Source organism: Loxodonta africana, chromosome 4 (genome assembly GCF_030014295.1).
Source record: "Loxodonta africana isolate mLoxAfr1 chromosome 4, mLoxAfr1.hap2, whole genome shotgun sequence".
In the NCBI taxonomy this organism is placed as follows: domain Eukaryota; kingdom Metazoa; phylum Chordata; class Mammalia; order Proboscidea; family Elephantidae; genus Loxodonta; species Loxodonta africana.
This window is the reverse complement of record NC_087345.1, coordinates 111,891,142-111,917,578: the sequence shown is the minus strand read 5'-3', so window position 1 is coordinate 111,917,578 and position 26,437 is coordinate 111,891,142. Positions and strand designations below refer to the sequence as shown.

Genomic DNA, 26,437 nt, shown 5'->3' with positions numbered 1-26,437 from the left:
AGGGAGCAGTGAGTGGTGGCAGTAAATGTTGAAGCCCAAGTTCAACCGGCCATGGCTTCAGTCCTAGCTGGCCAAAGCCAAAGGCCTAGAGCACTCAAACACTGGCTGAGTCACTGTTCAAAGGCTAAGTATGAACTCTTGGCCAAGAGCCTTCCTCAAGTCTTTTGAAAGAATTACCTTGCATCATGAGGCCCATTTTCACAGTTCTTTACATTGAAGGCACTGAAGCCTGAGAACTAAAGACAAAATTTTACGAAAGGCAGAAACACCCTCCCATCCTGGGAGAAGATCTACAAGTCTTTAAATCACCCAACAATAAGTAGTCTGGCCAGCCAGGTGAGTTGGGAGAGATGGCTGCCCAGATGATGTGACAGCTTAGGATCATGGAATCCCAAGTTTGGGGAGGGTCTCTAGAGATCACCTTTGAGTTGAAAAGACTTCTTCCCAATAAAATTTCTGCCAGCAGGCAGTTAAGTGAAGTTATATTACTTGTAATTTATTCTTTGGGGTCTTGAAGATATTTTGGGTTTTAATTATTACCAATTGAAATTCAGACAACCTTTTGCATGGTCTTGCTCATTTGCTGCATTTCAACTCTCATAGTGAGTTGGGAGCATGATCCTAAAAGAAAGATAATTAGTTGAAATAGGAAGGTAGAAATGGGGGGAGGGGGCTGAAGAGGGGGAAATGAGTATGTATACTAGAAGAAAAACAGTAGTACGCAAGAAAATGGTCTATGGCCCAGTTTTGCTGGAAGCTCTTTTTATTGGCAGGAAAAAAAACAATATCTAAAATACATATGTGGCTTAATAAAAGTGGAGCCATGGTGGTTAGAGCTTAGCTGCTAACCAAAAGGTCAGCAGTTCAAATCCACCATTCGCTCCTTGGAAACCCTATGGGGCAGTTCTATTCTACCCTGTAGGGTTGCTATTAGTCGGAATCAACTCGACGGCAATTGCTTTGGTTTTTGGTTTTAATAACAACTGGATATGAGTTACATATTATTATCCCCATAATATAGATAAGCAAACTAAGACTCTAGGAGTCAAGTTCACATAAATATCATGTATTAGAGCCGAAAATCAAACCTAGTTCTAGCTGATTCCAGTCCTTATAACTATTATGCTACTGTGAGACCATGATAATCAAGAAGTTTCCAGAGCCACCAGTTAACATCTTGAGAAGATAAGCATAACTGTTTCTACATGTTTGCCTTTTCCTCCCTACTTTTATGACCACCTATCCCTAGATGTACTGTCTCTTTCTATAAAAGAAAGATGCCAAGACTACTCAACAGGGAAGGTATCATCTGTTCAATGAATTCTTCTGGGACAACTGGATCTCTACATGCAAAAAAACAGAGTTAGACCCCACCTCACACTATATACAAAAACCTATTCAAAGTAAGTCATAGAACTAAATATGAGAGCTAAAACTATAAAACTCTTACAAGAAAGCACAGGAGTAAATCTTTCTGACCTAGGCTTAAGCACGATCTTAGATGTTAACACAAAAGATACAAAGGAAAAAAAGAAAAAGTAGACAAATTGGACTTCACCAAAATTAAAAACGTGCTTCAAAGGAGGAGGAAGGAAGAAAAGAAGGAAAGAGGGAAGGAGCTCAAAAGTGTCTTATGTGGTTGATCTCCACCATGAGGCTCAACAGAAAAATCCGAGTGTTATACCAAGATACCAATGACAAGGAAGGATTTTTCCCTGGAGGCCCTGAAGTCTAATGGTAACACAGGAACCACACTCCAGTCTGCCTTAAACTACAAATAGCTGAGGCAAGAAACTCTTTACGGGCTCTACACAATCCTCTTTTACTCCTTCTCAGTGGTTAAAAAAAAAAAAGTCTGGCGACATCTGATATTGAAAAAAATGAGAAATTAATTTGCTCTGTAAACGTTCATCTAAAATACAATAAAAAAACAAAAAGAAAATGATAATGATTATGATGGAAAAGAAGGTAGAAGAAGAGGTTTAAGAAGAAGGAGTGATAATTCTGAAAGGATGGAAAGGAAAGTTGTTTTTAATTATATCCTCAATAACATTAAAACATGGGGGAAAATAAACCCAAAGAATAACAATCATAAAGAAATATTTTAAAGGAGTTTTTTTTTTTTTTTTTGCAGTATTACAGCCAAAAAAGGGAACCACCAATATAATAAGTGTTGTTAATTCATGTGAAAGATGGCAAGAGTTCCTTAGAATGTAAGAATACAAAAAAATGAATAAGGTTAGTCATTATACAAATAACTCAAGGGGTTTTGTTAATATGTGGCCAAGGAGATTTGGGAATAAGTGGCTTAAGCAGAGTACTGGAAAGTCATCAATAAAAATGATTTTAACTAAGGAAAATCCAATATATTATATTGAACCACATTTGAAGAAAGGCTTTATTAACAGAAGATCAGCATGAAGCCTAAATAAACACAGGGAATCGATGAGCAAGAATTTGACAGTTTCTCTCACCATTGCCCAGTATAGACAGTACCTGACACAGCAAGGGAGTATTTCAATTTTCCTGGGAGAAAACCATCTCTCTGAAAGGAATATGTGTCATCTAATTTTCTAAGCCTCCTGCACAGCAATCTTCTGATTATAATTTAGCTTTTGACACAGCTTTTTCATTCAAGGAAAACGCACTGACAAACTGACTCAACTATTTAGGTCTACTCAGCAAATGGAAGTTGGCATTGTGGTTTGTACATCAGTCACTTGTGAGTTCATTTAGCAGGAGCCAATCCTTCTACAACCACACCCCTTTTGGAATGCTAATAAAATGAATTTTCTAGGCTTATAAAAAGAGATCATATCCATGTTCTTAGAGATTGCCATCCCAGCCCCTACCCATTGGTATGCCTGCGGGTGAAGGGCAACAAGAGTAGTCGGGGGCCTCTTTATTTTGACACTCCCAACCTATAACAATAAGAATTTTCTTAAACATATAAAAACCTCACCAGTTAGGGCTAATTAAAAGAGGCTGTCTGAATTATTCATGTTATATAAGGGCTGTGGTTTTATTTCCATTACATAGGATAAGCAGAATGTATTAATACATCCTGGTGGCACAGTGGTTAAGAGCTACGGCTGCTAACTGAAGGCCAGCAGTTTGAATACACGAGGCCCTCCTTGGAAACCCTATGGGGCAGTTCTACTCTGTCCTATAGGGTCACTATGAGTCGAAATCAACTCAACAGCAAAAGGATTTTTGTTTTGTTTTTTTTTTTAATAGTTTTTTTAGGTCTTTGGACAACAACCTTAATGAATAGATAAGTTCCATTTATAAACAGCATAACAATTGTTTCTGTGTGAATAAAAGCTTCTGACATGTTTAGGTTTTGAAAACAATGCTGTGGGTCTTGAACATTTTGCTTTTAATCTCTTGTACTCTTTGCTTAACAAACTCACCTTTATAAACAGTTTAACAGTAAATATCAAGCCAGCCCCTAGGAATTTTTAATTAAGGAAATCTAAACAATGACTTATAATAATTTTTTTAATTTACAAATCAAGCTTCGGCATCAAAGAAAATCAATATTATGTCTTTATAATATGAAGACAGTCCAGTTCAAAATTGTGTGCATGTGGCTTTTTCTCCCTACACCTATATCTCTTTGTAAGCAAGAAAAATGACACAGAAACACTAGTTCCCTTCACAGAATTACCGATGCACAATGTGCTCCCTTTTGCATCATGAACATACATTAAGATACAAAACTGACTTCCTCGGCAGACACCACCGCCACAAGGGTGCTTGAACAGGTGTTAAATTTATCATCAGCTAGTTCTGCAAAACATGCTCATTTTTGGAAAATGTGGGCCCTCAGAATGTTAACCTGGTCTACTGTGCTCTTATAAAAGCAGCATTTTTTCTTGGAAGGACAAGCACACAGCTCCTCTGGTTATACAAGTCTAAAATCCCCCATGAAAAGCAAGTGGAGCAACCTAATGGCTCTCCTTGCTTCTCCTGCCTGTCCTGGAGGCTGCCAGTGGCAGCACAGCAGTTAGCTTCTGTAACACCTTCTCTGTTCACTCATTTGCGAGTCATCGAATTTTTAGCAGAGACATCACATTGCAATTCTGTCGTAATTCTGTTGTTACGAGCCAGAAAGACATTCTGTAAAAAGCAACATATGTGTTTTCAGAGCTGATTCATTCAGACCCTGGTGGTGTTCAGCCACGGCAGCATAATGAAGTACAAGCATCTGGGTTCCTGTTCAAATCCTCCACTGCTCTCACTGCTGACTTGATATAATCAGATACAACACAGCCATTTTAAAGCGCCCAACACTTTTTTCTTGCCATGTTTCCTTAACAAATTCTTACTCTCAAACTAATTTCTATTATGACTTTGATTCTTTCTTATCACCTGATCACTGAGGGATACATGGTCTTCTCAAGGAAATTGTGGGATCTTCTTTCAGAATCTGGTAACAGCATCCCTCAAGAAAATCTACAGAATAGAATTTTCGAATACCTTTCAGCAAAGTTTCGTGGTTCCTGGGATATTTCTATTTATGTTGTTGTTGTTAGCTGCCACTGAGTCAACCCTGACTCACGGCAACCCCATGCACTATGGAGCAAAACACTGCCGGGTCCTGCACCACCCTCGTAACTGGTTGCAGGCTGGAACATTGTGATCCATAGGGTTCTCTTTAACTGATTTTCAGAAGATTGCCAGACCTTTCTTCCTAGTCTGTCTTAGTCTGGAAGCTCCACTGAAACCTGTTCAGCATCATAGCAAAACCCAAGCCACCACTGACAGATGGGTGGTAGCTGCACATGAGGTGCATTACCCAGTAATCGAACCCGGGTCTCGACAGCAAGAATCCTACCACTGAACTACCAATGTAGCCCAGTGGTTCTCAACATGGGAACACTCTGCCCTTCCTCTGGGAACACCTGGCAATTTCTGGAGATACTTATAGGTGCTGCAACTGGACTGGGGTGGGGTTGGGGATGCTACTGATATCTAGTGAGTAGAGGCCAACGATGCTGCTAAACATTCTACAATGCACCGGACAGCCCCCCACACCAAAGAATTATCCAGTCGAAAACGTCAATAGTGCTGAGGCTGAGGAACCCCGGGACAGACAAAAGACAGTGCCATGAAAAATCAGACCACATTCCACATAAATTTTGTAATTTTAAGGTGGGTGGTGTTATTTGAAAAAAAAAAAAAAACAGCCCTTCAAAGAGCCATTTGGAAAGATGTAGCCTTTCAAGGAGAAGAAACTAATGACCGTCAGGTTCCCAGCTGGGCTTGACACGGTTCCAATGTTTACAGGGTCCCTGTGGATGCTGTCCATTTGTAAGATTGGAAATAATAGACTCCTTTGTAGAATAAATACAGCAATTTGGGTCTTAATGGGAGCTCTGACACACACCGCCCCATTTTAGCGGCACCATGCATTAACCTTTGAAACTTCAAAAATGGAAAGCAACATTTTGAGAAAGGTTTCTAAATTATAGGAAAAATATTAACTGGGCATTAAATAGACAACATAGGGAAAATTAGGAAAGAAAGAATTAGCATGGTCACAGTGAACTCAGTGTTACTGGAATCCAGATCTGAGGTGAGGTAGCATTCTGTTTTGGGAAATTGATTTCATTTCACAGGCTGCAGATAAACTCTAATTGCTCCTTTGTTTTATTCTTTAGACAGAAACATAATTATTGCTAGGTGGCAAACAGTCTACAAAATGAGAAGCCATACTGTTAGTTTTACAGTTCCCTCTTTTCAGCTTTGTTTACTTTCAAGCTAGTGACTTTGGAGAAAAAACAAAAATTAAATTGAACATCTCCAGTTGGATGTCCCTCTGTGATGAGAGATGAGATCCAGTCATAAACTGCAAAAGCAGACCCACCTGTGTTGTATGCAGTTAAAGTCTTACCCACGATAATTGCTTAAACAAGGAGTCCTCTTTCTTGTCTTTAAAGGTGAATAAAGAAGTTTTATTTTGAAATTTAAAAAATCTGTCAAGTTTAACTAAAATCCTGATTAGCACAAAGAGTGCACTTCACCATGGATTCATGACTTATCCATATTCTCTGTGTTGCTTTGTAAACCTTTATACGCTACACTTGCCCACCCTACTCTGCCCAGAACCATCCATAGCATCACCAAATAGTATGTAGCAGAAAGGGAATGAGCACAGAGATTTAATTCTATTGCACAATTTGGAGATTTAATATGATGCCTTTTTAATAGAAACTACTTACATTTTTAGTCTACTAACCTCTTTTATTCAAAGAGTTTCCATTTTTCTGATCTAATTTTATCTTCAAAACATGGAGATGAAGTATGTAGGGAAAACAACCTCACTCCATCGTACAGGTGGGGTAACCGAGTAACAGGAAATCTATCTGACTTGTCCAAGGCCATACAAGTCAATGGTGGTGCTAGAGACAGAATTCTCTTTATCCTACACCAAGCTGAAGAAGTCACATTGAATATTTTAAAAATAAACCTTGAGAAATAGAAAGAAAGCCCCTGACATCTTGGATCAGCTAGGTCTTGGTGTTACTACAAACTTGGCCTGGCCTCACCTGGCCGTAGCGTTCTCCTTTTGGCTATAAACAATTTCACAGAACACCAACATCAGACAAGCCCACTATGTGACCACGATGAATCAAGACAAAAATAAGACCACTCCATAATTATGTTTGAACACAGACACAATGTGAACATTCTTCAAGCCAAAAAAAAAAAAGACTATGTAAATATCCTCCTCCCCCAGCTGATATGAGTGATGGCTCCCTCTTTACCAATTATGGCATTACCCTGGCTCTATTCTGCCCTCTTTGTAAATAAGATTTGTTAAGATACAAATCATGGAACTACCACACTTCCTAACAACATCCAATCCACAGCAAAGCCCCACTTTCTTAAACTGCCCCAAAATCACCTTACACAAGGCCAAATCTTGTAATAAGTTCTTTCTAACTCCCTCTTACTGAGATGCTCCACCATTCCCCCATGGCGTGCACTCTGTCGCTGCAATGACTAACAAACCCAACTTGTTCAACCACAGATGTGTTCCTAGTGGTCTTCAGCTGGAGACCATGGACAACTTTATACTAAGACCAAAGGAGCCATGATTCATAGTCAACTTTTTAAACATTATATCATTTTCCTAAATTATAGGAAAGTAAGAACCCAACAATCCTGGGACAATCATTTGAAAACCAAGGGGAGAAGACCCCACACAGGATGATGCAATTGAATTAAAAATAGAAGTTCCAATTGATCTAATAAGTTTACCTGTATATTTAGGAGCATTTTCACATAACTTAAAACTTTCATTGGATCAATGACATGATACCTTAGCTTCATTTCTGTTGTAAACTTGATAGCCAGTTGAAGCAAGGGGTCAAAAAGGATTTAATCCAATCTAGAAATTCTGATTTGATTCACCTCTCCCATGCCAATATCCTCATAAAACATAAAGCTATGTACCAGTGCAATGACAGTAGTCATTTTAATTAAGCCTTCTAACTTTTTCTATCAAAGGGTAGAATTTTTAATGACGCAGTAATAATACCTATAAATTTCAAAAGGTATTGCTAAATTCCCAGGAAAATTGAGTTATAGGCTCTCTATATTACATGAAAGTATCTAGCTAACTTGCTTTAAAAGAAAAAAAGAGCCCATCATTCAGAAGAGGTTTTGTCTGCATCACATCAAACGTCCTGAATTACTGAAATTTTGATTGAATAAAGAAGTCATATTGGCATTATGAAGTCACAGGACTAAAGTGTTATCTTATTTACAAATTATGATGAGATCAGAAAGCTGAATAAATATTTTAATGAAAATCCACTTTAAAATGAGATTTTTTTAAGTACAACCCTTTAGAATACCAGAAAAATCTCTCATCTAGTTGCCTAATGTTTCACTTTCTCTCCACAAATAACACCCAATTATTTTGAATGCAAATGGATTATCTTCTTGTTCCATTTTATCATTCTGCTATAACTCCATTTCTCCTTCCTAATTTCTACACACTTCTGGAAAATAAGCCTAGATGCATTGTACCTTCCAGATGTCAGTTACCTTTACCATTCAGTTATAAATGGCCTCCAAGGTTCTAGAAATCTCTTTAAACACCCAACTACTGGACATCTTCTTATAATCTAACCCATCTCTTCTTTTACTTTTTACCTTTGATCCACAGCCTCTACACAGAGACTCTCTCTCAAGAGTCCCTAGTTTTTAAATTCCCCGTTAAATTTTCTATTTGTTCTTATAAATATGAACAATATACTTAGGATTTGTTGGAGAAAAAAAAAAATTCTACTCACCACATTTTTTCCTTCATTTTGAGCATCTCGATAATCAGGATTAAGCTAAAAAAAAAAAAAAAAGTAATTAGTTCTGAATTGTATTAAAAACTCTACAGTAACAAGACCAATGATCTTTAATTCATTCTATTCTTAAATAAGTTTAATAAAAAAAGAAGCTAAGAAGAAACCTGTTAGAAAATACATCTGCTTAAAGCATTTTTTTTTTTTTATTTGCAGAAGACAAGAGCTGAAATGCCACATTTAGGGGCTTTGTTTATATCAGAACTGTTGATATCCTTGAACAAGTGAGAACTGACAGTCTCAGCTCTTCTGGGGAAGCATTCAGGAGAGTTCACCACTTTCCCTGCCACAAAATCTGCCATTTACCAATAACTCGGACCCAATTTAAAAATACAGATCAAGGGAAAGTTCTAACAATGATGCAAGATCATGCTCCATGTGTTACACAAAGAAAAGAAAACTGAGCAAACCAGGGGCTGTAGATCAGATAGCTGGCCAATACAGGAGGACTACTGAAATTAACAAACAAAAACACATGCTGTTGGGCTTTAGAGGGAATATGGCACTTAGGGGTTATTCAGATGAGAAAAAATGAATTCTGAATATGTTGGGTTTTGGCTCACACATCATCCAGCTTGTTAGAATTCATAACTGATGACTCCCAACTGACTACACAATCTCAAGAGGATGTCTTAGTTGTACTGAAATAACTAGTTGAATAATTTGTAAAACAACAGGTTTCTAAGGTTTTTTTCTCAAAATAAGTAGCTTTCCAGTTGAATTTAATCATTTTAATTTGACTTGCTTGGCTTGTGGAGCACACAACTCCAGACAGTTAAAATTATCATTTAAAATGTAAGGTCGAGAGTCTTTTTTCAAAAGGACATTTAGCTAATAGCTAGGAGAACAGTCCCTCCCAACTTATCACTAAATACCAATGAAAGTGTTGAAAAAAATGACAAAAGCAAAACAAAACAGAAACAAAAGAACTCTCAATATCATTGAAAACTAAAGTTGAAAAAGTACCTAAATCTTCAATGAATCAACACTAATTATAAAGCCGATACAGCTGGAGGAGAGCACAGATAACTGTCCAGTTCTCATCTCATAGCACACTTTGACCTCACTCAAGGATAGCAGCCACCTGTACTTGCTATGGCTCTCACTATCTGTCCCCAGAGTCAGGGACCCAGGGTATATGCCAAGCAAAAACCTACACACAAGTGTTTCTCCATCCCTTAGGAACTGGTGTTAGATTGAGCAGAAAATTGTTTCCCCTGTCCTTCCTGGTTCTACCACCTCTATCTCCTCATGACCAGAGATACTACAAACCTCAGGAAACAACTGGGCAGAAAGTAGAGGGAGTAGATGGCAGAAGACTTCTGAGAGGTCATGGATGGAGAAAGAGGAGAAAAGAGAAAGAACTGTGGATGACGTGTGTGCTGGAATTACACACCGTAATAACATTAAAACAGAGAAAGGTGTAGGAGAAAGAGGCGACTGCAATAGAGCCCAGGTACATAAAATTGACCTCTGCTAGAACGAGAAACTGCTCTGTACATGTGTCCATCAGTCTGCCCTGCCGCTGAAGATGGAGAAAGAGGATTTAATTGCCTTAGTAGAAAACAAAACATGAAACAAAGGCCAATCCATTCAGCCCATCTGGCTCTGGACAGAGCTCATTTGTCCAAGGATAATAAGAAAGGAAAATAAAACATGGGGCTGAAGAAAAATATGTCAAAACAAGAGAAATCTATTTCTTAGTCTTTTTGAATATTTCCTGCAAAATAAATGAAGAATAAATTCCCAGGAAATGGTTTGTCATACTTAAGGAAATACAAGTAAATAGGAACTCTCTGTAAAGGCAACAGACTAAGATAAGCAGATAAAAAGATGAGAATAATATTATCAACAATAACACAATAATAATACAAAGACTAATAATATATAAAATATAAGGAGGAGTGCTAGAGTATTTCAATGAAAATGAAAACAAATTCAAAATTAGAGCTCATTTTGGCAGCACTGAAAAGTATAGTTGATGCTACAGAAAATCAGTGATGCAGAGGATAAAAACTTTAAGAGATACCCCTTGATACAGAGGAAAGGCATAAAGAAATGAAAATTAAGAAAAAGAAAATAGTCATAAAGGACAAGCAAAGAGAGTATCAAGTAATGGGCTACCAGTACCCAAAGGGAAGAAAGAATAAGTGGAATAGAATAATCACATGAAATAGAAAATAAAATTGTCCTCAGCTGCAGAAAGAACTACGTATGCAGAGGTTACCATACTGTAGAAAAATCTACTAAAAGAGACTGACGTATTCATTTGAAGTATTTTGGGGGAAAAGGAAGGAAAAGAGGGTAGGAACATAAAATGGAGCCAGAAATTAGGCTTAGACAAAAGTAGGTAAATAAAATGTGGCAAATTCATACAATGGAGTACTATTCAGCAATAAAAATGATGAGCTATTGATACACACGACAACAAGGAAGAGTTTCCAAAGCATTATGTCAAGTGGACGAAGCCAGGCACAAAAAGATCACACTGTATTATTCCATTTATTTGAAATCCAAGAAGAGATAAAACTAGACTATGGTAATACAAATAGGGGTAAGGGGAGGAGGAGGACAATTGACTGAAAAGAGACAAAGACTAGCTTCTGGGGTAATGGAAATGTTCCACATAATCTGGGGGGTGGTTTACACAGGTGTATACAATTGTGAAAAACTTGTCCAATGAAACCCCTATGATCTGTGCATTTTGTTGAGTATTAGTTGCACTTCAATAAAAATATAAAAATACAAAAATGCCTACTATGACACCCTAATTTGGGTTAGGAGCAGACCACAATTAGACTGTAAACTTGCTAGTAGGCTTACCTCTGTCCTGGAAGAATTCACATTTAATCTACATGCCGGATATTGATCAAGAGATCTCAATTGGTATCTGCTTTAGCGAGTACGGAAGCAAAAAAGGTAGGCTATTAACAGCTCAGAAGCTCAGAGGCATTGGGGATGCAATGGTTTAGCACTCAGATGCTAACTGATAGGTCCACAGAAGAAACCACCAGTGGCTCCTCCAGAGAACAGACAGGCGATCTGCTCCCATAAAGATTACAGCCTCGAAAACCCTTTTTCCCAGTTCCATTCTGTCCTATAGGGTCCCTATAAGTCAGAATCAACTCAATGGCACACAACAACAAGAAGCAGTTCAGCAACACAAGATCACCTTTATATCATCTTCCCCATCGAGTTTAGTTCACAGCGTCGTTACCCTCTTATAAACTGGGCTTCCTCATTAAATCCCATTGACTTATCCCAGGTAGAAAGGTGAGGATGCAGGTGCTCGGCTAACCTACCCACGTGGTGTTAAGCGTACCAACTACAGGGTCACTTTAGAAAGGTAAACATGATGCCCTCATTCAAAATATCTGACCATATGTCAAATTCATGAGAAAATTTAATATTCCCCTAGAGTTTTAGAGTATATTACCTACACTTAATGAATAAGTAAATTTTCTTAAGAGCATAAGAAAAACTATGATGGGTCCAATAGTGAGACCAACCAGCCCAGTATTTTCTTCTCTGACCTCAAATTAAAGGGAAGCTTTTAGAAAGAAATCATAATAACGTAAGTTTATAGATTTTATTAGATGATTCTATATACAATATCTCAGTTGAGGGCACACTTGTTCTTCACATCATCAAATACAGAAGATTACAAATTTACTCTGTAATATCTCTAGCCTCCCTTAACTACCCATTTTGGATACAAATAGAAGACAAATACTAAGGGAGAAGATGGTTCACCCACTCCAATCCAATCCTGTGTCTCCAATGGTGGCAATTCTTTTTCCCAGGCAAAAGTAAACTTGTGGACAAGGGAAAAAAAAATCCTTGTGAATCTGTATTATGAAGTGAAAATATGTTTAATAGATTTATAGTAAAATCTCCTATGTATCTATTTAAAAATCTAAGCTTACAAACTGCTTAGATGTGTTTTCATAAGACTTTTATAACACTAAGCTCTTTTCAAAATACAGCCTTATAAAAATGATACAGATTTTATCTTATAAAATAAAATTATTTGCCATGGTAATAGCAGTACATATTTCATTTCATGCTACACCCTAGTAAGATACTGATCAAAAAGAAGAGGGAAATTTGGAGAAGCACAGTAAAAGATCTGACAACTCTTCCTACTGGAGAAACACAGCTCTTGTGTTTTAAGAAACTGAGTCAGGATGTTTTCACAAGTATGAAAACGAAGAGGTAGGAAAAACCTTGAGACAAAATTTGAAGGAGGGTTCTCTCTTCACTTCTCCAGAAGCAGTGCAATTCTTGCTGTTTAATGTATTTATTTGAAGAGTAGGGTGGAGAAATGGTTAAGACCAATAGAAATGCTTATGAGCCAAACAACTTTAACATGTATATGCATAACTACGAACTAGGTTTATTTGGCTGAGCTGAAACCCTAACGTTGGGAATACACGATTTGAGAATTAAACTGACTCCGATGGCATGAATCACAGTGGAACTCATCCAATTATATGTATAGGCTCCAGAGGCTCCGTTAACAAATACTTACTCTGTGCCTACCATGTATCAGACACTGTTTTAGGCCAATCAGTATAATAATTATTCATATTGACAATTTCTTAACACTCACTCATAATTGGAATAAACTAAGTTATTTAAAGAAAGAAAATAAGAATAAAAAAATAAGGCTAACCAATCACTAGAATGCAAGCCCTGTGAAAGCAGAGATTTTTGTCTATTTTGCTTACTTTGTACCCTCAGAGCAAGAACATTGGCAGGTATGTAGTAGGATTTAATAAGTATTTGTTGAATAAAAAAAGGGTTGATTTCTTAATATTGCAGTAGGAAAAAATCAGAGATAAGCAATGTCATCTATGTATCTCTTTTAGTTATTCATACCTGAATCAGAAGCAGAGCAACGAGTCATAATACACAGAGACTAAAGATGGTCAGGGCCAAGGGACTACACAGATGCACTAAAACTGGGCAGTATCCACAAAAGTTATGAAGGTAGAGAAAGCTCAGCATCCAGGCAGGCAGGTGGGTGGCATCAGGCAGGCATCAGGAGTCCCAATTTGGGCCTGCAGTTTTAGGGCAAGACACTAGATGCTCGGTTTAGGAATGGGACATAAAGGAGGGGATTGGACCGAAAGCAAATGCACTCCAAGAACTTTATAACAGCAGTCTCCATGAGTTCAAAACTCACGTACAAGGAGGTTAAGACAAGGATAGGAATCCAGTTATGATTTGCCTGTTACTGCTAGACCAACAACTAGGGTGATTTAAGGTTATCTTCTTCTACAGAAATACTTATCTCACGCTACTTAAATTCCCTTGAATTATGAGTGATAGAACTAATTCCAAAACAGGATTAACCTTGCTTTTGGAATACAAGGGTGAAAGGTAGATGCCCAAAGAGGCGACTGGCCTCCTGTCTACTGATTAATCAAGCTCGAAAGACAACTTTTACTTGGTAGTAATGGAAGTTCCAGTGTATACCCAGAAGAAGGTTATTCACCTATTTTACTCAGTTATCACTGTGGTTTTGTTTGTTTTCAGTTTGAGGGATTCGGACTTTTCTTTCAAATTCAGGAAAAAAAAAAAAACTAAAATTTTAATTAAATTATATCCAAAGATATGCAACATGTGTAACCAAAGATGTACCTTATAGTCCAAGTTTTCATTCAATAAGCATTATAATAGCTTGGTTCCAGGCACTGGAAATTAAATCCATTCTAGAAACAATCCCATAACTAAAACACATACAGAAACAGGAATTAAGGTGCCTAAGACAAATTCAAAATAACACCCTTTGAAACTTAAATCATATTCTACCCCAAGGACAATGTTATTTTCTAAAATTCAGTCTTCATATAGTTCACCCATTCAGAATCACTGAGTTCAATCCTTGACCGGATGCCTGGTGAACTAGAATCCAGGCTCTGCTCTGTAAGGAAATACCACAGGCCTTAGGAAAGGTCACCTAACCTCCACGGAACTCAAGGTCATCATCTGTGAAGTGAGAGAAAATTCATGATTACACTCTAATCATGCTAATTATATGCCAATAAATTTTACACATTCATGTCTGGCAATGATACTAAAGATGATGCCAATGAGTTAGATTTTGTCTCATCTTGTGTCTTTCAGGCTGCACCGTGTTTTTGTTTTTTAATATGAAGTCACTATTTCAGTAAATTCAGTACAGTATAAACAAAAATAATAACAATAATAATAATGAAAAGGAGAAAAAGACAAAGAGAAGCCACTCAAATCTACTGCTATATAAATTCATCAATATTAACTATTTCAAGGCCAAATGTGTTTAATATTATACCACTGCTCTCCTTCTCTAAATGTAATAATAGTAATAATTATGAAGGCAATTAAACTAAGAATGAATGGAAAGAAGGAAGACAAAGAAATATACAGAGGTTCCTAAACCTTTTAGAAATTAAAAAGGAGACATTTCCTTATGTTAAAAATAATAACAAATTATAAATCTGGCATTGGAGACATTTAACTGATATGCTATTTCATCACTTATTCAATAAATATTAATAGAACACCTACTATGGGCAAAGCATTGTGGCATATGATATTTTAGCAAAGATAAAGAATATATGGTCCCTAACCACAAGACCTTAAAATCTAGGAGGGAAAATAAGACATAAATACAGTCAGCTGTTGTACAAAATAGAATGTGACAAGAGAGATAAGGAAGGATGAATAATTTATAAATAATGTAGGTCAGAGGAAGAAGGGATCTGTGGTGGGTGGGCAAATTTATTCAAGAGCTATTCATGGAAAAAGTAGCATTTGAGATAAGGTTGGAAGGATGGGTAGAATTTAACTGGCACAGAGGGGACCAGAGAATGAAGAAGACAGTGCAGGGGGAGTGAATGCCATACAGGTGAGAAAATGAGACTTGTTCAGAGCCTCATTCAGTAAATACAATTTATTGAATACTTTTTATATGCTTTTAAAGGTTAACTCATTTGAGTGGGATGAGTAGGGATTCTTAACCCCATTTTACAGATGGGGCACCTGGGGCACATATAGTTAAGTACTTCGTGCGCAGTGACGCCACAGTGAGCGGCAGGGTTAGGAAGCACAGGTGTGACAGGTTCCAAAGCAACACCTCTTAGTTGCTATGGGCATTGCCTCCTGCCTCCAAGGTGGGAAGGAAGGCTATCCCAGACCAATGCGGCATTTATGACATTAATGTCATAAAATCATTACGGGTTTAAAGTAATTATATATTATGATCCTCCTGCCAATAACTGGCATTTCAGGGCCAATTTATTATTCTGATTGGTAAGTCCAGAAAGGAAAGGAAGTTTAAAATAAGCTTTACCTTACATTCTGGGGAGCGGGGGGGAGGGTCTGGTATGCATCTATGTGGATGTATAACCCTGGCAGCGCAGAGGTTAAGAGTTCAGCTGCTAACCAAAAGACTGAAGTTCAAATCCACCAGGCACTCCTTGAAAACCCTCTGGAGAAGTTCTACTCTATCCCATAGGGCTGCTCTGAGTTGGAATAGATTCAGCGGCAACAGGTTTGTTTTTTTGGTTTATACTTACATGCATGTACATACAAGCCAGGCCCTTTACATATATTATGGCTGATACATTTGATAGAGAATTAAACACAGGAATATTTAAAACTACAGCCCTAAACATAAAAGATTCTAAACTAATGTACAGGACAAGTACTAAGTTTTTAGCAAATTAATTAAATCTGAAGACTACTGAAGAATTAGGAAATAAATGTTTACTGCCATCTGGTGGCAATTTTGCTTATCTACAAACAAATAAGCTAAAACCAAACTTGGAGTCTAATGGATTCCAACTTACAGCAACACTGTAGGACGGAGTAGAACTGCCCCATAGAGTTTCCAAGGCTATAAATCTTTATGGAAGCAGACTTCTGCATCATTCTCCTGTGGAACCACTGAGTGCGCTCGAACCATGGACCTTTAGGTTAGCAGCCGAGCACTTAACCACTGCACCATAAAAAATATTTTACATTATTCAGTCTATCTTGTTCTGGTAAAGATAATCAAGAATTATGCTTTAATAATATCCAGGGAAAGAAAATGTAGAAAGCAGTGGACCAGAAACTATGATGCTTGATTTATAATTCTTCCCATGACTGTGAAAGAGCTACTTACCGCAGATGCTATATTATCCTATTCAAAAGGTGATAGAATGACTTTATCTCCGCACTGATAAGGTAATATAAGTAGATCTATGGCAAAACAGTGATGAGTGTGCTGACAGCTGTGCTGTGCATTAAAGGCAAAAAACTGAGTGTTTGCCTTCCCCTCCTGTCACCTCATGTCACGTGTGCCTCACAGAAACCGACACTGTGGGAAAACAGCCGGCTAATGTACCAGTCTCCTCCTCTGCCCGCTGTGAGCATCACTAACGTTTACCACGGCTCTGTCACGCATTACCTGCTGAAGCCCCAAAGGTCTTTATTGTCTGATTCATAATTAAGTACTTTCTTCCACATTTTGTCCATAGGTTTCCAGCATTGTCTATTCTCAAAATTTGATCTTGAATTCCCTAAAACTAAACTGTTGAACATCATTAAGTTGAATAAGGGTCCACTTTTAAACCTTGGTTCACTCTAGTATCTTGCAGAATCTATGAAGTCTTATATCTTTATTTTAATTCCTAGATGTTTTCCATATTTGTTTTAAAAAAAAAAGTTATTGCTTAGTGCTATTCTTAAATAGCTTACAATTTATGTGTTTTTGTCCCTACAAATACACCACAAAATCAGTAGCATATGAAATCCCCTAGTTTCCTTTGGATGTGCACCCCTCACTTCCACACAAACAATGGGTTTCTTACATTTCTTTTTTAAATAACTTGTTATTGTTGTTGTTAGGTGCTGTTGAGTGGGTTCTGACTCATAGGGACCCCATTCACAACAGAACGAACACTGCCCATTCCTGCACCACCCTCACAATCATTATGTTTGAACCCATTGTTGCAGCCACTGTGTCAATCCATTTCATCAGTCTTCCTCTTTTTTCGCTGACCTTCTACATTCCCAAGCATGATGTCCTTCTTCAGGAACTGGTCCTTCCTAATAATATGTCCAAAGTATGTGAGACAAAGTCTCACATCCTCACTTCCAAGGAGCACTCTGGCTATATTTTAATAACTCAGCCACCTAGTAAGTGCTTGTTAAAATATCATGTTTAGGCACTATAAGTCAATTTTTAGGTCTTCTTTCATTTATGCTTAGATTTAAGGTTGCAATCCTTCAATCCTTTATACTTAATATGAGATTTATCATGGTCACTTGTAGACATTAAAAATTTAAACATTACACAAAACCAGACATGTATACACGCTGGAAGAAATCGCAAAAAAGAGCTCAATGTCCCAATGATTGGTTTAATTTCATTCTTCTACAGACTGCAAACTCTTAGAAGGCAAGGACCAAACATTAATCATCTTGTTTTCTTCACACTATCAAAATAATACCTCCACCTGGTACGCCACTTGTATCAATCATCTACTGTCAGAATAAAGGAGCCCTGGTGGCTCAGTGGAAACCCTGGTGGAGTAGTGGTTAAGAGCTACAGCTGCTAACCAAAAACGTCAGCAGTTCGAATCCACCAGGCACTCCTTGGAAACCCTATGGGGCAGTTCTACCCTGTCCTATAGGGTCGCTATGAGTCAGAATTGACTTGACGGTAGTAGGTTTGGTTTGGTTTTTTTGTTTTGGTGGTGCAGTGGTTAAGCGCTCAACTGTCAACTGAAAAGCCGGCAATTTGAACCTGCCAGCTGCTCTGAAGGAGAAAGATGTGGCTATCTGCTTCCATAAAGATTTAGTCTTGGAAACCCTAGGGGGCAGTTCTACTCTGTCCTATAGGGTAGCTATGAGTCAGAATGGGTAGGCTCTCTGTGCCACACTGACCAAAATAAATGCCATAAACTCAAACATAATTGAAGAGTTGCATAATCCAATTTACCAGGCACATTAAAGCAATATTTAAAATGATAAATATGCCTGTCTGCTAGGTACTTCTCTTTGACACAAAAAACAGCTCAAACTTCACCGATCTTATTTTTTAAATGTATTTTATGAAAATATATGTCTAATAGAATCCTATTACTAATCTGTTTCTTCCCATTTCAAGGCATGCTATGAAAACTCAGTTTGTACTCACTTCTGCTTCCTGGCCTCCTGGCCATTCCTCCAACCCCTGCAATCTGTTTCCACTGAAAATGTTCTTAATACACTCACAAGTGAGCGTGTTCTTGCCAAATGCAGTAGATACATCTTGTTCCTGACCTTTTCGTGGTATCTGAAACTGCTGACTACTCCCTCCTTTTTGAAGCTCTATCATTCCTTCTGTGGTATTTGTGATTCAACCCAATTCATTTTCTAGTTACTTCTCCTTTTTAAACTCTTTCTCAGGCTCCTGGTCTTTTGTCTACCTTAAAAGATGATGCTCCTTGTGGTTCTACTTTAAAACATCTTACCATTCTCTTCATACTCTGACAACCTTATCCATACTGATGACACCCAAATCTACTTTAGCCCTAGTCAGTCCCCAAACTTCTAGAAGCTATGCAACCTGTGCCCACTAAACATCTTCATGTCAACATTTTACAAGCACCTCCAACTAGACATATTCACAAGTGAACTGATTATTTCCCTCATCAACTTTGTACCTCTTCCCATTTTCCCCAAATTGATAAATGACATCACCAGCTTACCTAAGCTAGGTATCTAGGAAAATTCTCCTCCTCCTTAACCCCCAACGTGCAATGGATTACTGTCACTCCATTAAGTCTTTCTCCTAAGAATGTCTTGAACCCCTCCCCTCCTTGCCAATACCATTGCCATTCCCCTTGGTTCAAGTTGTCAAAATATCCTGAAAGTATCACTCAGCAGTCTCCTATCTGGTCACTCTGCCTCTAAATTCAAAGGCTCCAGAAAGTGCTGTCCACGAGAACTTTCTGTGGTGAAGGAAATGTTCTATATCTGCACTACCGGACATGGTCTGGCTATTGTACACTTGAAATGTGGCTAGTGTGAGAAACTGACTTTAATTTTATTTAATTTTAGTAATTTTAATTTTAATAGCCAACATGTGACTAGTGACCACCATATTGGACAGTGTAGCTCTAGAGTCATCTTTAAACACAAATCTATTTATAACACTCCTCTTTTCTTTAAAGATAAAATCCATTCTCCTGAATGGATGATGATATACATGACCTGAAATGATTGGATGCCCTACATTTCTGGCCTCATCACTCACCTTCCACCTTCTCAAAAAACCAAACGCGCTGTCATGCAGTCTATTCTGACTCATAGCGACCCTACAGGGCAGAATAGAACTGCCCCACGGGGTTTCCAAGGAGCAGTTGGTGGATTCGAACTGCCAACCAGGTCCACCTTCTAATCACTTCCAAGTCCACACACACCTTAGCCTGTATGATACCACCTCCTTGCCTGTGCGCAGGCAGTCCTCACTGCCCGCATGTTCTTTGTCCTCCCCATCTGATTTACACATCCATCACACAGCTCCGCTTCTGGCCTCTACCACCTTCTATCAAAAGTGTGTTGCACTTCAGTGCTTCCCCATAAACATGCCACTGTTCATACTGCTATCTATATTTATCATGTAGTACTGTGAGCTCCTCAGCGTTGGAAATTAGTTATTTGTTTCTTTGTTTTTTTAACTGTGTATCTCCAATGTCTACCAAATGTTGACAAATAGCTTCTCAGTCCCAGCACCTAGGTAGCTACCAAAATAAACTTCCTCAAACTCTTTGTTCACTCCTATTACTAATTAGATCCAGTCCAAACCCTTCATTCAAAAATACTGAAGCCAAAGGATCTGTCATTAAATAATTCCTTTCAGAGCCCCTTTTCTTGAACTGGTGTTGTTAGCTGCTATTGACTCAGCTCCAACTCATGACAACCCTATATGTAACAGAACAAAACAACGCCTTTAGGCCTCCCTTATTACATTGTCTACATATGATTCGGGCATTCCATGGCCCTGTCTGTGCCTCCTTGGCAACTTCTAGAAGGACAGTCCTTTGACTTCTCTACCACCTCGTGTCTGTTACTTTCTTCGAGATTCAGGGAAAAGTTCACTTCCAGCAAAAGCCTTCTTTGACTAATCTCACACTGATATAACTCCACCTGCACACATAATCAGCCCCACATGATCTTGCCTGCTTATTATCTGTGGTCATTTATTGTTCGCTGTCTTCTGAACTAGAAGGTCAATTCTTTGAGGGCAAAGCCCAAAGACTGAGTCCTCTGCCTCCTCTGCTGTACCTGCAGCATTCTCAACCATGCTGTGCATTTCTCAGGCACTTAATAAATATATACTGAAGGTTAGATGAAATCATAAAGATTATTTTGCTGTTTTTATGAATTCCAAAAAGAATGAACTGCAACTCTTGCATTCTCAACATTCCAGTATGTATGTCTTGTTTTTTTAATATGCAGATATTGAAGAGATAACAGAAAAAAATAAAACAAATGAAAGCCACATAAGTTTTTCCTAAGAAAAAGAATACAATATAATTTAAAAAATAATGCTAGGAGGTTGCAACTCAAAATTTTGGCATGGAAAATGCTTTAAAACCAAATAGCTAGGCATATTCAAAAGCAAAATGTTAAAAGATCAACTGCTGGCAGAGGCTAGTTACCACCTGTTTCCTGACTGGAAATCAAATTTTTATCAAGTAATAGTAACTACAATCACTGTGACTTTGCCTCCCCTGTGGGCGCTTGCATACCAGTGGAACAACCCTGCTGAGACATGAAGATATGGCTGTGTCAGGATCTAGCCTGAACTTAGCTGACCTAGGAAACGTAACATCAACTTACGGATTTCAGTATTTTGAGGCTATGATTTTTATTTTGGGGTTAGAATACTACACAGAAGCACCCATTTTGTTATACTAGTTAAAATCAGTCAAAAATAGATTCCTAGCTTTCAATTCTCAGATAATTTAATGCTTAATTTTCTCCTCCCACCTTGCCATGAAAAAGTTGCTACATAAAATATTAAAGGTTAAAGAAAAGGTCTTCCAAATATACCAGCCTCTTTAACGGACAAAATAACATCTGGCAGTTAAAGTCATATTCTCTAGAGATGGACTGAAAAGATAGTCTTTCCAATTCTTTTCAAGGAATGAATTGCATTCTATTTTTCAATTTTTAATTATTTATGCATTGAAGTCTTAGGTTTTCATTGAAGTTAATAAACCATTTAATTCTTAAAAATCTAATTATTTGAATGTATCAATGACAAGTTTTAATTATGTAAATTAACATAGAAAACTAGTGTTGTGTAAATCATGTCAGTTTCCTACAGAACATCAGAAGCTTTAAAAAGGCATTGATTGAAAAGCAAATTCGAGAGAACACTAACGTAAGATCTGAGAGGATTTAATCCTAATTTCTTATCTTTTATAGCACATCTTGTCAGGCTTCTCTAATTCTTATTTTAGACAAACTTCCCTTCCATGGTGCTTATTTTTGCTTCAAATGGTTGTTTTTCCAAAACGTTACTTCAAAACATTTATTTGAGTAGTATATAATGTCAGATACTTAGAAAAGTAAAAATAACCCCTACTTAATCACATATTAAATACAATTAATCATGTCAGCATCATTTACTGGGTGCTTACCATGAATCACACATTATACCAAGCACTTTACTTCATTCAATTCTCTTAATAACCTTGTTATATAAATATTATGATTATCCTCATTTTCCAGAGGAGGAAATTGGAGCTTAGAGAGATTAATTTGCCCAGATAGGCTTCAAATGCTGCTCACAAACCCTGAAGTCTCTTCTTTCTATCCTCTAAGCTTTGTATTTATTTATCCATTCGTTCATTCAGGAGATGCTGGTGAAATGCTTTCTTGGTGTCAGGCATTGCTCTAGGCACTGGGAACACACTGGTGATAAGACAAAATTTCTGCCCTCACGGAGCATACATTCTGCTGACAGAGACAGTCAATAAACAAATAACACAATGTACAGTAAGTCAGATGGTGGTAAGTACCACAAAGAAAAAAACGCTGATTAATAGGATGGAAAGGGTGATGAGGTCCACATAGTTCTACACTTATAGAAACTTCAGGACACACTTCCAATTCACCGCACCTTCTTACCAGTTCTCCATCTTCACTGCCTACCGCATTTCCTTCTTCTCCCCCAACTCCAAAACCAAAAGTTAGATAAGTAATATTAAAAATTCTAAGAGCAATTTCTGAGAGCAAAATCTGATTAAAAAAGAGAAACAGAGTTAAGGAGAGTATTAAATGGATATTTTCATCCATCTGAAAATGAATATTTTTTTGAAATTATTTTTAACATAGATAACCAAAATTTAATTAAATCATTCCTAAAACTCCTATTATGTTATGTTATATTAGTTCTACCACCCTTCATATCTACCTAGCTGTCAACATGCTTTTAGTGGAGAAAGAAAAGACCTTTGCATGTTTTCACCATTTTAATCAACAGTTTTAGGACAATTCAATCTCTCAGGAAGAAAACTCTTTCCTCTTCTCCGGCTTAAACAATAAAAGCCATCCATCAGTGAAAGAGAGACCATGGAAAATAAGCTTCGAACCATCTGGGCTATCCTACCTACAGCAACATGAATGGATCATGCCTCCAATGCAAACATTCAGAAAGAGTATAGCTAAACAAATTTTAGGCCGCATCGCATACATATGCAAATCAGATACCCCATTCCACTTGAAGTTACAGTAAATCAACTGTAGGGTTTTGTTGATGTTATTATTGTTTTAAGTTTTTAAGAGAAAGACTATTTTCAGACTTTGTTTGCATTTTTATAATAATTTATATGCCAATCCAGAAATATATAGGCAATAATCAAAATTGTATAGTGACTGTTTCTACAAGTAAAACATCTTTTGGAGAACCCAATAGCACTATGTCCATTAGTCTTACCTCTGCAGCCAAATAGTTCCCGGTTGCCAGATGCTTAAATCTGAACAAGCTGTTCCACTGTCCTGCACCCCCACGGCACGGGTCATGATGAACCACCTAAAGACAAAGAAACCCAGATGATAATGGCTAAATGATATCCATGTTGCTCACAAGCAAATGCCAACAGTTTAGATGACTGCCCTCCTGTTAATGCTGACTTGTCAAATCTAATATCTATTTTCATAAGAGTACAATATGACAGAAAAATAAAATTCCCCATAGAGACATGTTATAACAACGATTAACTTGCTGTACACACATGATGCTCACGCTTTGCATCTGCAAATGCAGCGTCTCTCCTAAAGATGTTTCCAAGGCTGAAACTGGAAGTACTGTGGGGTTTCTCCCCATTCTCCCCCATTCATTCAACAGATTGTAATAAGAGCCTATTATGTGCCAAGTACTCTTCTAGGCAACGAGAACACAGCGGTGAATAAAACTAGAGCTTTCATTCTAATGGTGAAAACAGTAAACCAAAAACAAATAAATGGGCAAGATTTGACAAGTGCAAAGAAGGAAATAAACAGATTGGGTAACTAGAGAAGGCTACTTTAGAAATACTAATCGGCATAGACCGCTGTGAGGAGATGGTGTGTTAAGTGAAACCTGGAGGATGCAAGTGAGCCAGCCACGCAAAGAGACTAGAAGAGAGATCGTTCTAGGTGAAGAGAACCGCAAGGTATAAAATGTCTGAACTAACTTAGTTCTTGGCCTTTCCATGTATGCTCTTGACTAACACCATGCCCTTCAGCACCAGTCCTTCAAACTGGCCTCTCCCCAAGTGCCGAGCCACTAGGCAGAGCTGGAAACGAAAGCGCTAGAAGTTCTGACGCAGCTGGTTATGCCAAGTGGTACAGTACAGTAGAAAAGCACAGGTCTTATTGCCCAAAGACCACTGTGTTTGAGTCCCAGCTCAGCTCGTTACTATGGTATAATTTTGGCAAGTATAACATCTCAGAGCCTTGTTTCTTCATGTACAAAATGCTGTTAATTCATAGGAATTTTGTGAAGATTAAATATCATAATGTGTGTCCCACTAGGATAGTTTATTGTCTCTCTACAAATTACCTTTTTTGTTGGTGTTGGGCTCCTCCCCCAGCCTCAAATTCTGTATACTAACATATATAACACTTTCTAATGCTTTTTGCCGGACTCCAGGTTCTTCGTCTTCCTCTACTCCCACAGGTCAAATACAGTAATTACAAAAATGCTTCAAAGACTATAAAGTCTTACAAAAATGCTTCCTCTGTGGCTGACGACCCACCCATCCTTCAAGGCCCAGTTCTCAAATCTTTCTTCCACAAACCCTTTGCTAACCACACCATCCCCTGTGATCTTATCCATATTCGAACTCTTACGCCTTTCAGGGAGTCATGGATACCTTTGAGGATCTGATATAGTCTTTTGGTTGTCACACACAAATTTTGTGTATCATTACTAAAAAAAAAAAAAAATTTTTTTTTTTTTAAATTTTTTTTAGTAATGATACACAAAATTTGTGTGTGACAACCAAAATTACTAGGGGTTAACAAATAACTTGAAGCCCATCTGTGGATCCCAGATATAAAACTCCTATCCCATACATTAGTGAGTCCAACAATGGTGGTACAGCTCCCTGGAAGACATTTTGAAAATTTGGGGGAGAGAGGGTTGTTCTTAGATGCCATCAAATTGATTTTTGACTCATAGTGACCCCATGTGACAGAGTAGAACTGCCCCATAGAGTTTTCTTCGGCTGTAATCACCAGGTCTTTCTCCCACAGAGCAGTTGGGTGGGTTAGAATCACCAACTTTTGCTTGGCAGCCAAGCACTTAACTGTTGCACCAATAAGGCTCCTTTGTGGAAAGGAGAGGGTTCATTTACTTATCATGATGATTTTGGAGGGTGCTACTGGCAATTAATGGGCAGGGCCAAGATGTCATCTAGTCTGCAACTCACAAGACAGTTCAGTATGTGCTAGATGCTGTGTGTTGGCACTCAGCACCATCTTCACCCTTCTAAGCTCTCACCAGCAAGGCTTTGGGCAGCATTCCCATAAGGATGGAAAGTAGAGGAAGGTGAGAAAGAGGCTTCTCCTTGGGCTCCAGTAACAGTGGTAGCAGTCGGCTAGGGCAGACTCTGCAGGCTGGGTTGAGCAGAAGACTCTGAAGGGGATGAGCCCACTGCACAGGGGTACAGACAAGGTGTGCAGGCCCAGAGAAGGAGCAGAAGTGGATCCTAGCAGTGCCTGATGTTCAGATGATGCCACCTACACCATCCCATTTTTCCTCCTCCAGTCCTTTCGATAATGCTGAAAACAAATTTCCTATATGAAATACCTCTTTGCTCGAAACGCCTGAATGATTTCTATTTCCTGGCTGAAGCCTGACTGATGTAGCGCACAAAAGAAGAAATGCCTCACATCCTGCACACCTTTCAAATCTCCTTCAGAAATAAACCATAAATGTAAGATGGTAATACTTTAGTATATAATCATACTAACAAGTTTTGGAAACCTTGGTGGCATAGTGGTTAACTGCTACGGCTGCTAACCAAGAGGTCGGCTGTTCGAATCCGCCAGGGGCTCCTTGGAAACTCTACGGGGCAGTTCTACTCTGTTCTATAGGGTCGCTATGAGTCGGAATCAACTCAGTGGCAGTGGGTTAACAAGTTTTTACATCAAGCTATATGAAAAGTTCAATAATTTAAGAGAAATTCACTACAGAAAGGGACGCTTCAATGAATGAAAGACTTAAAATCAAACATGAAATAGTCGGAGACACATGAAATGCAGGAAACTCACCGCATTTCATTAATAAAGTTGCAAAATAATATTTCATATTATTACATCCATACATTTTTAAAAATTTTAAAGTGCAATGATAAGAAATGTATGGTGTGAAAACAACATACTTTAATCATGTATTTATTTGGGTTGACTGTTAATTTTCAGTCTTAAACCCTGAAACTCTTCCCAGAGGTATACCTTACAACTTCTCTATGGCCTCTTTGGTTATTGGCTTTGGTGTGGTCTTTCCCCCAGACCTTCTCAATTCCCTGCCACCTATTGAAGGATAG

The 26,437-nt window shown here is 38.0% G+C and overlaps 1 protein-coding gene across 6 annotated transcripts in view; it reads right to left on the bottom strand.

Annotated features, from left to right (window-relative positions):
- ITPR2 (inositol 1,4,5-trisphosphate receptor type 2) overlaps positions 1 to 26,437 on the bottom strand; it is a 537,466-nt gene that overhangs the window by 396,269 nt on the left and 114,760 nt on the right. For all 6 annotated transcript variants that reach the window (XM_064284462.1, XM_064284460.1, XM_064284461.1 and 3 more), the window contains 2 exons: positions 23,341 to 23,436; positions 8,310 to 8,354 (listed from right to left, as the gene is read on the bottom strand). In XM_064284462.1, coding sequence (XP_064140532.1) covers positions 8,310 to 8,354; positions 23,341 to 23,436 — 141 coding nt within the window. The remainder of the gene's footprint in view (positions 1 to 8,309; positions 8,355 to 23,340; positions 23,437 to 26,437) is intronic.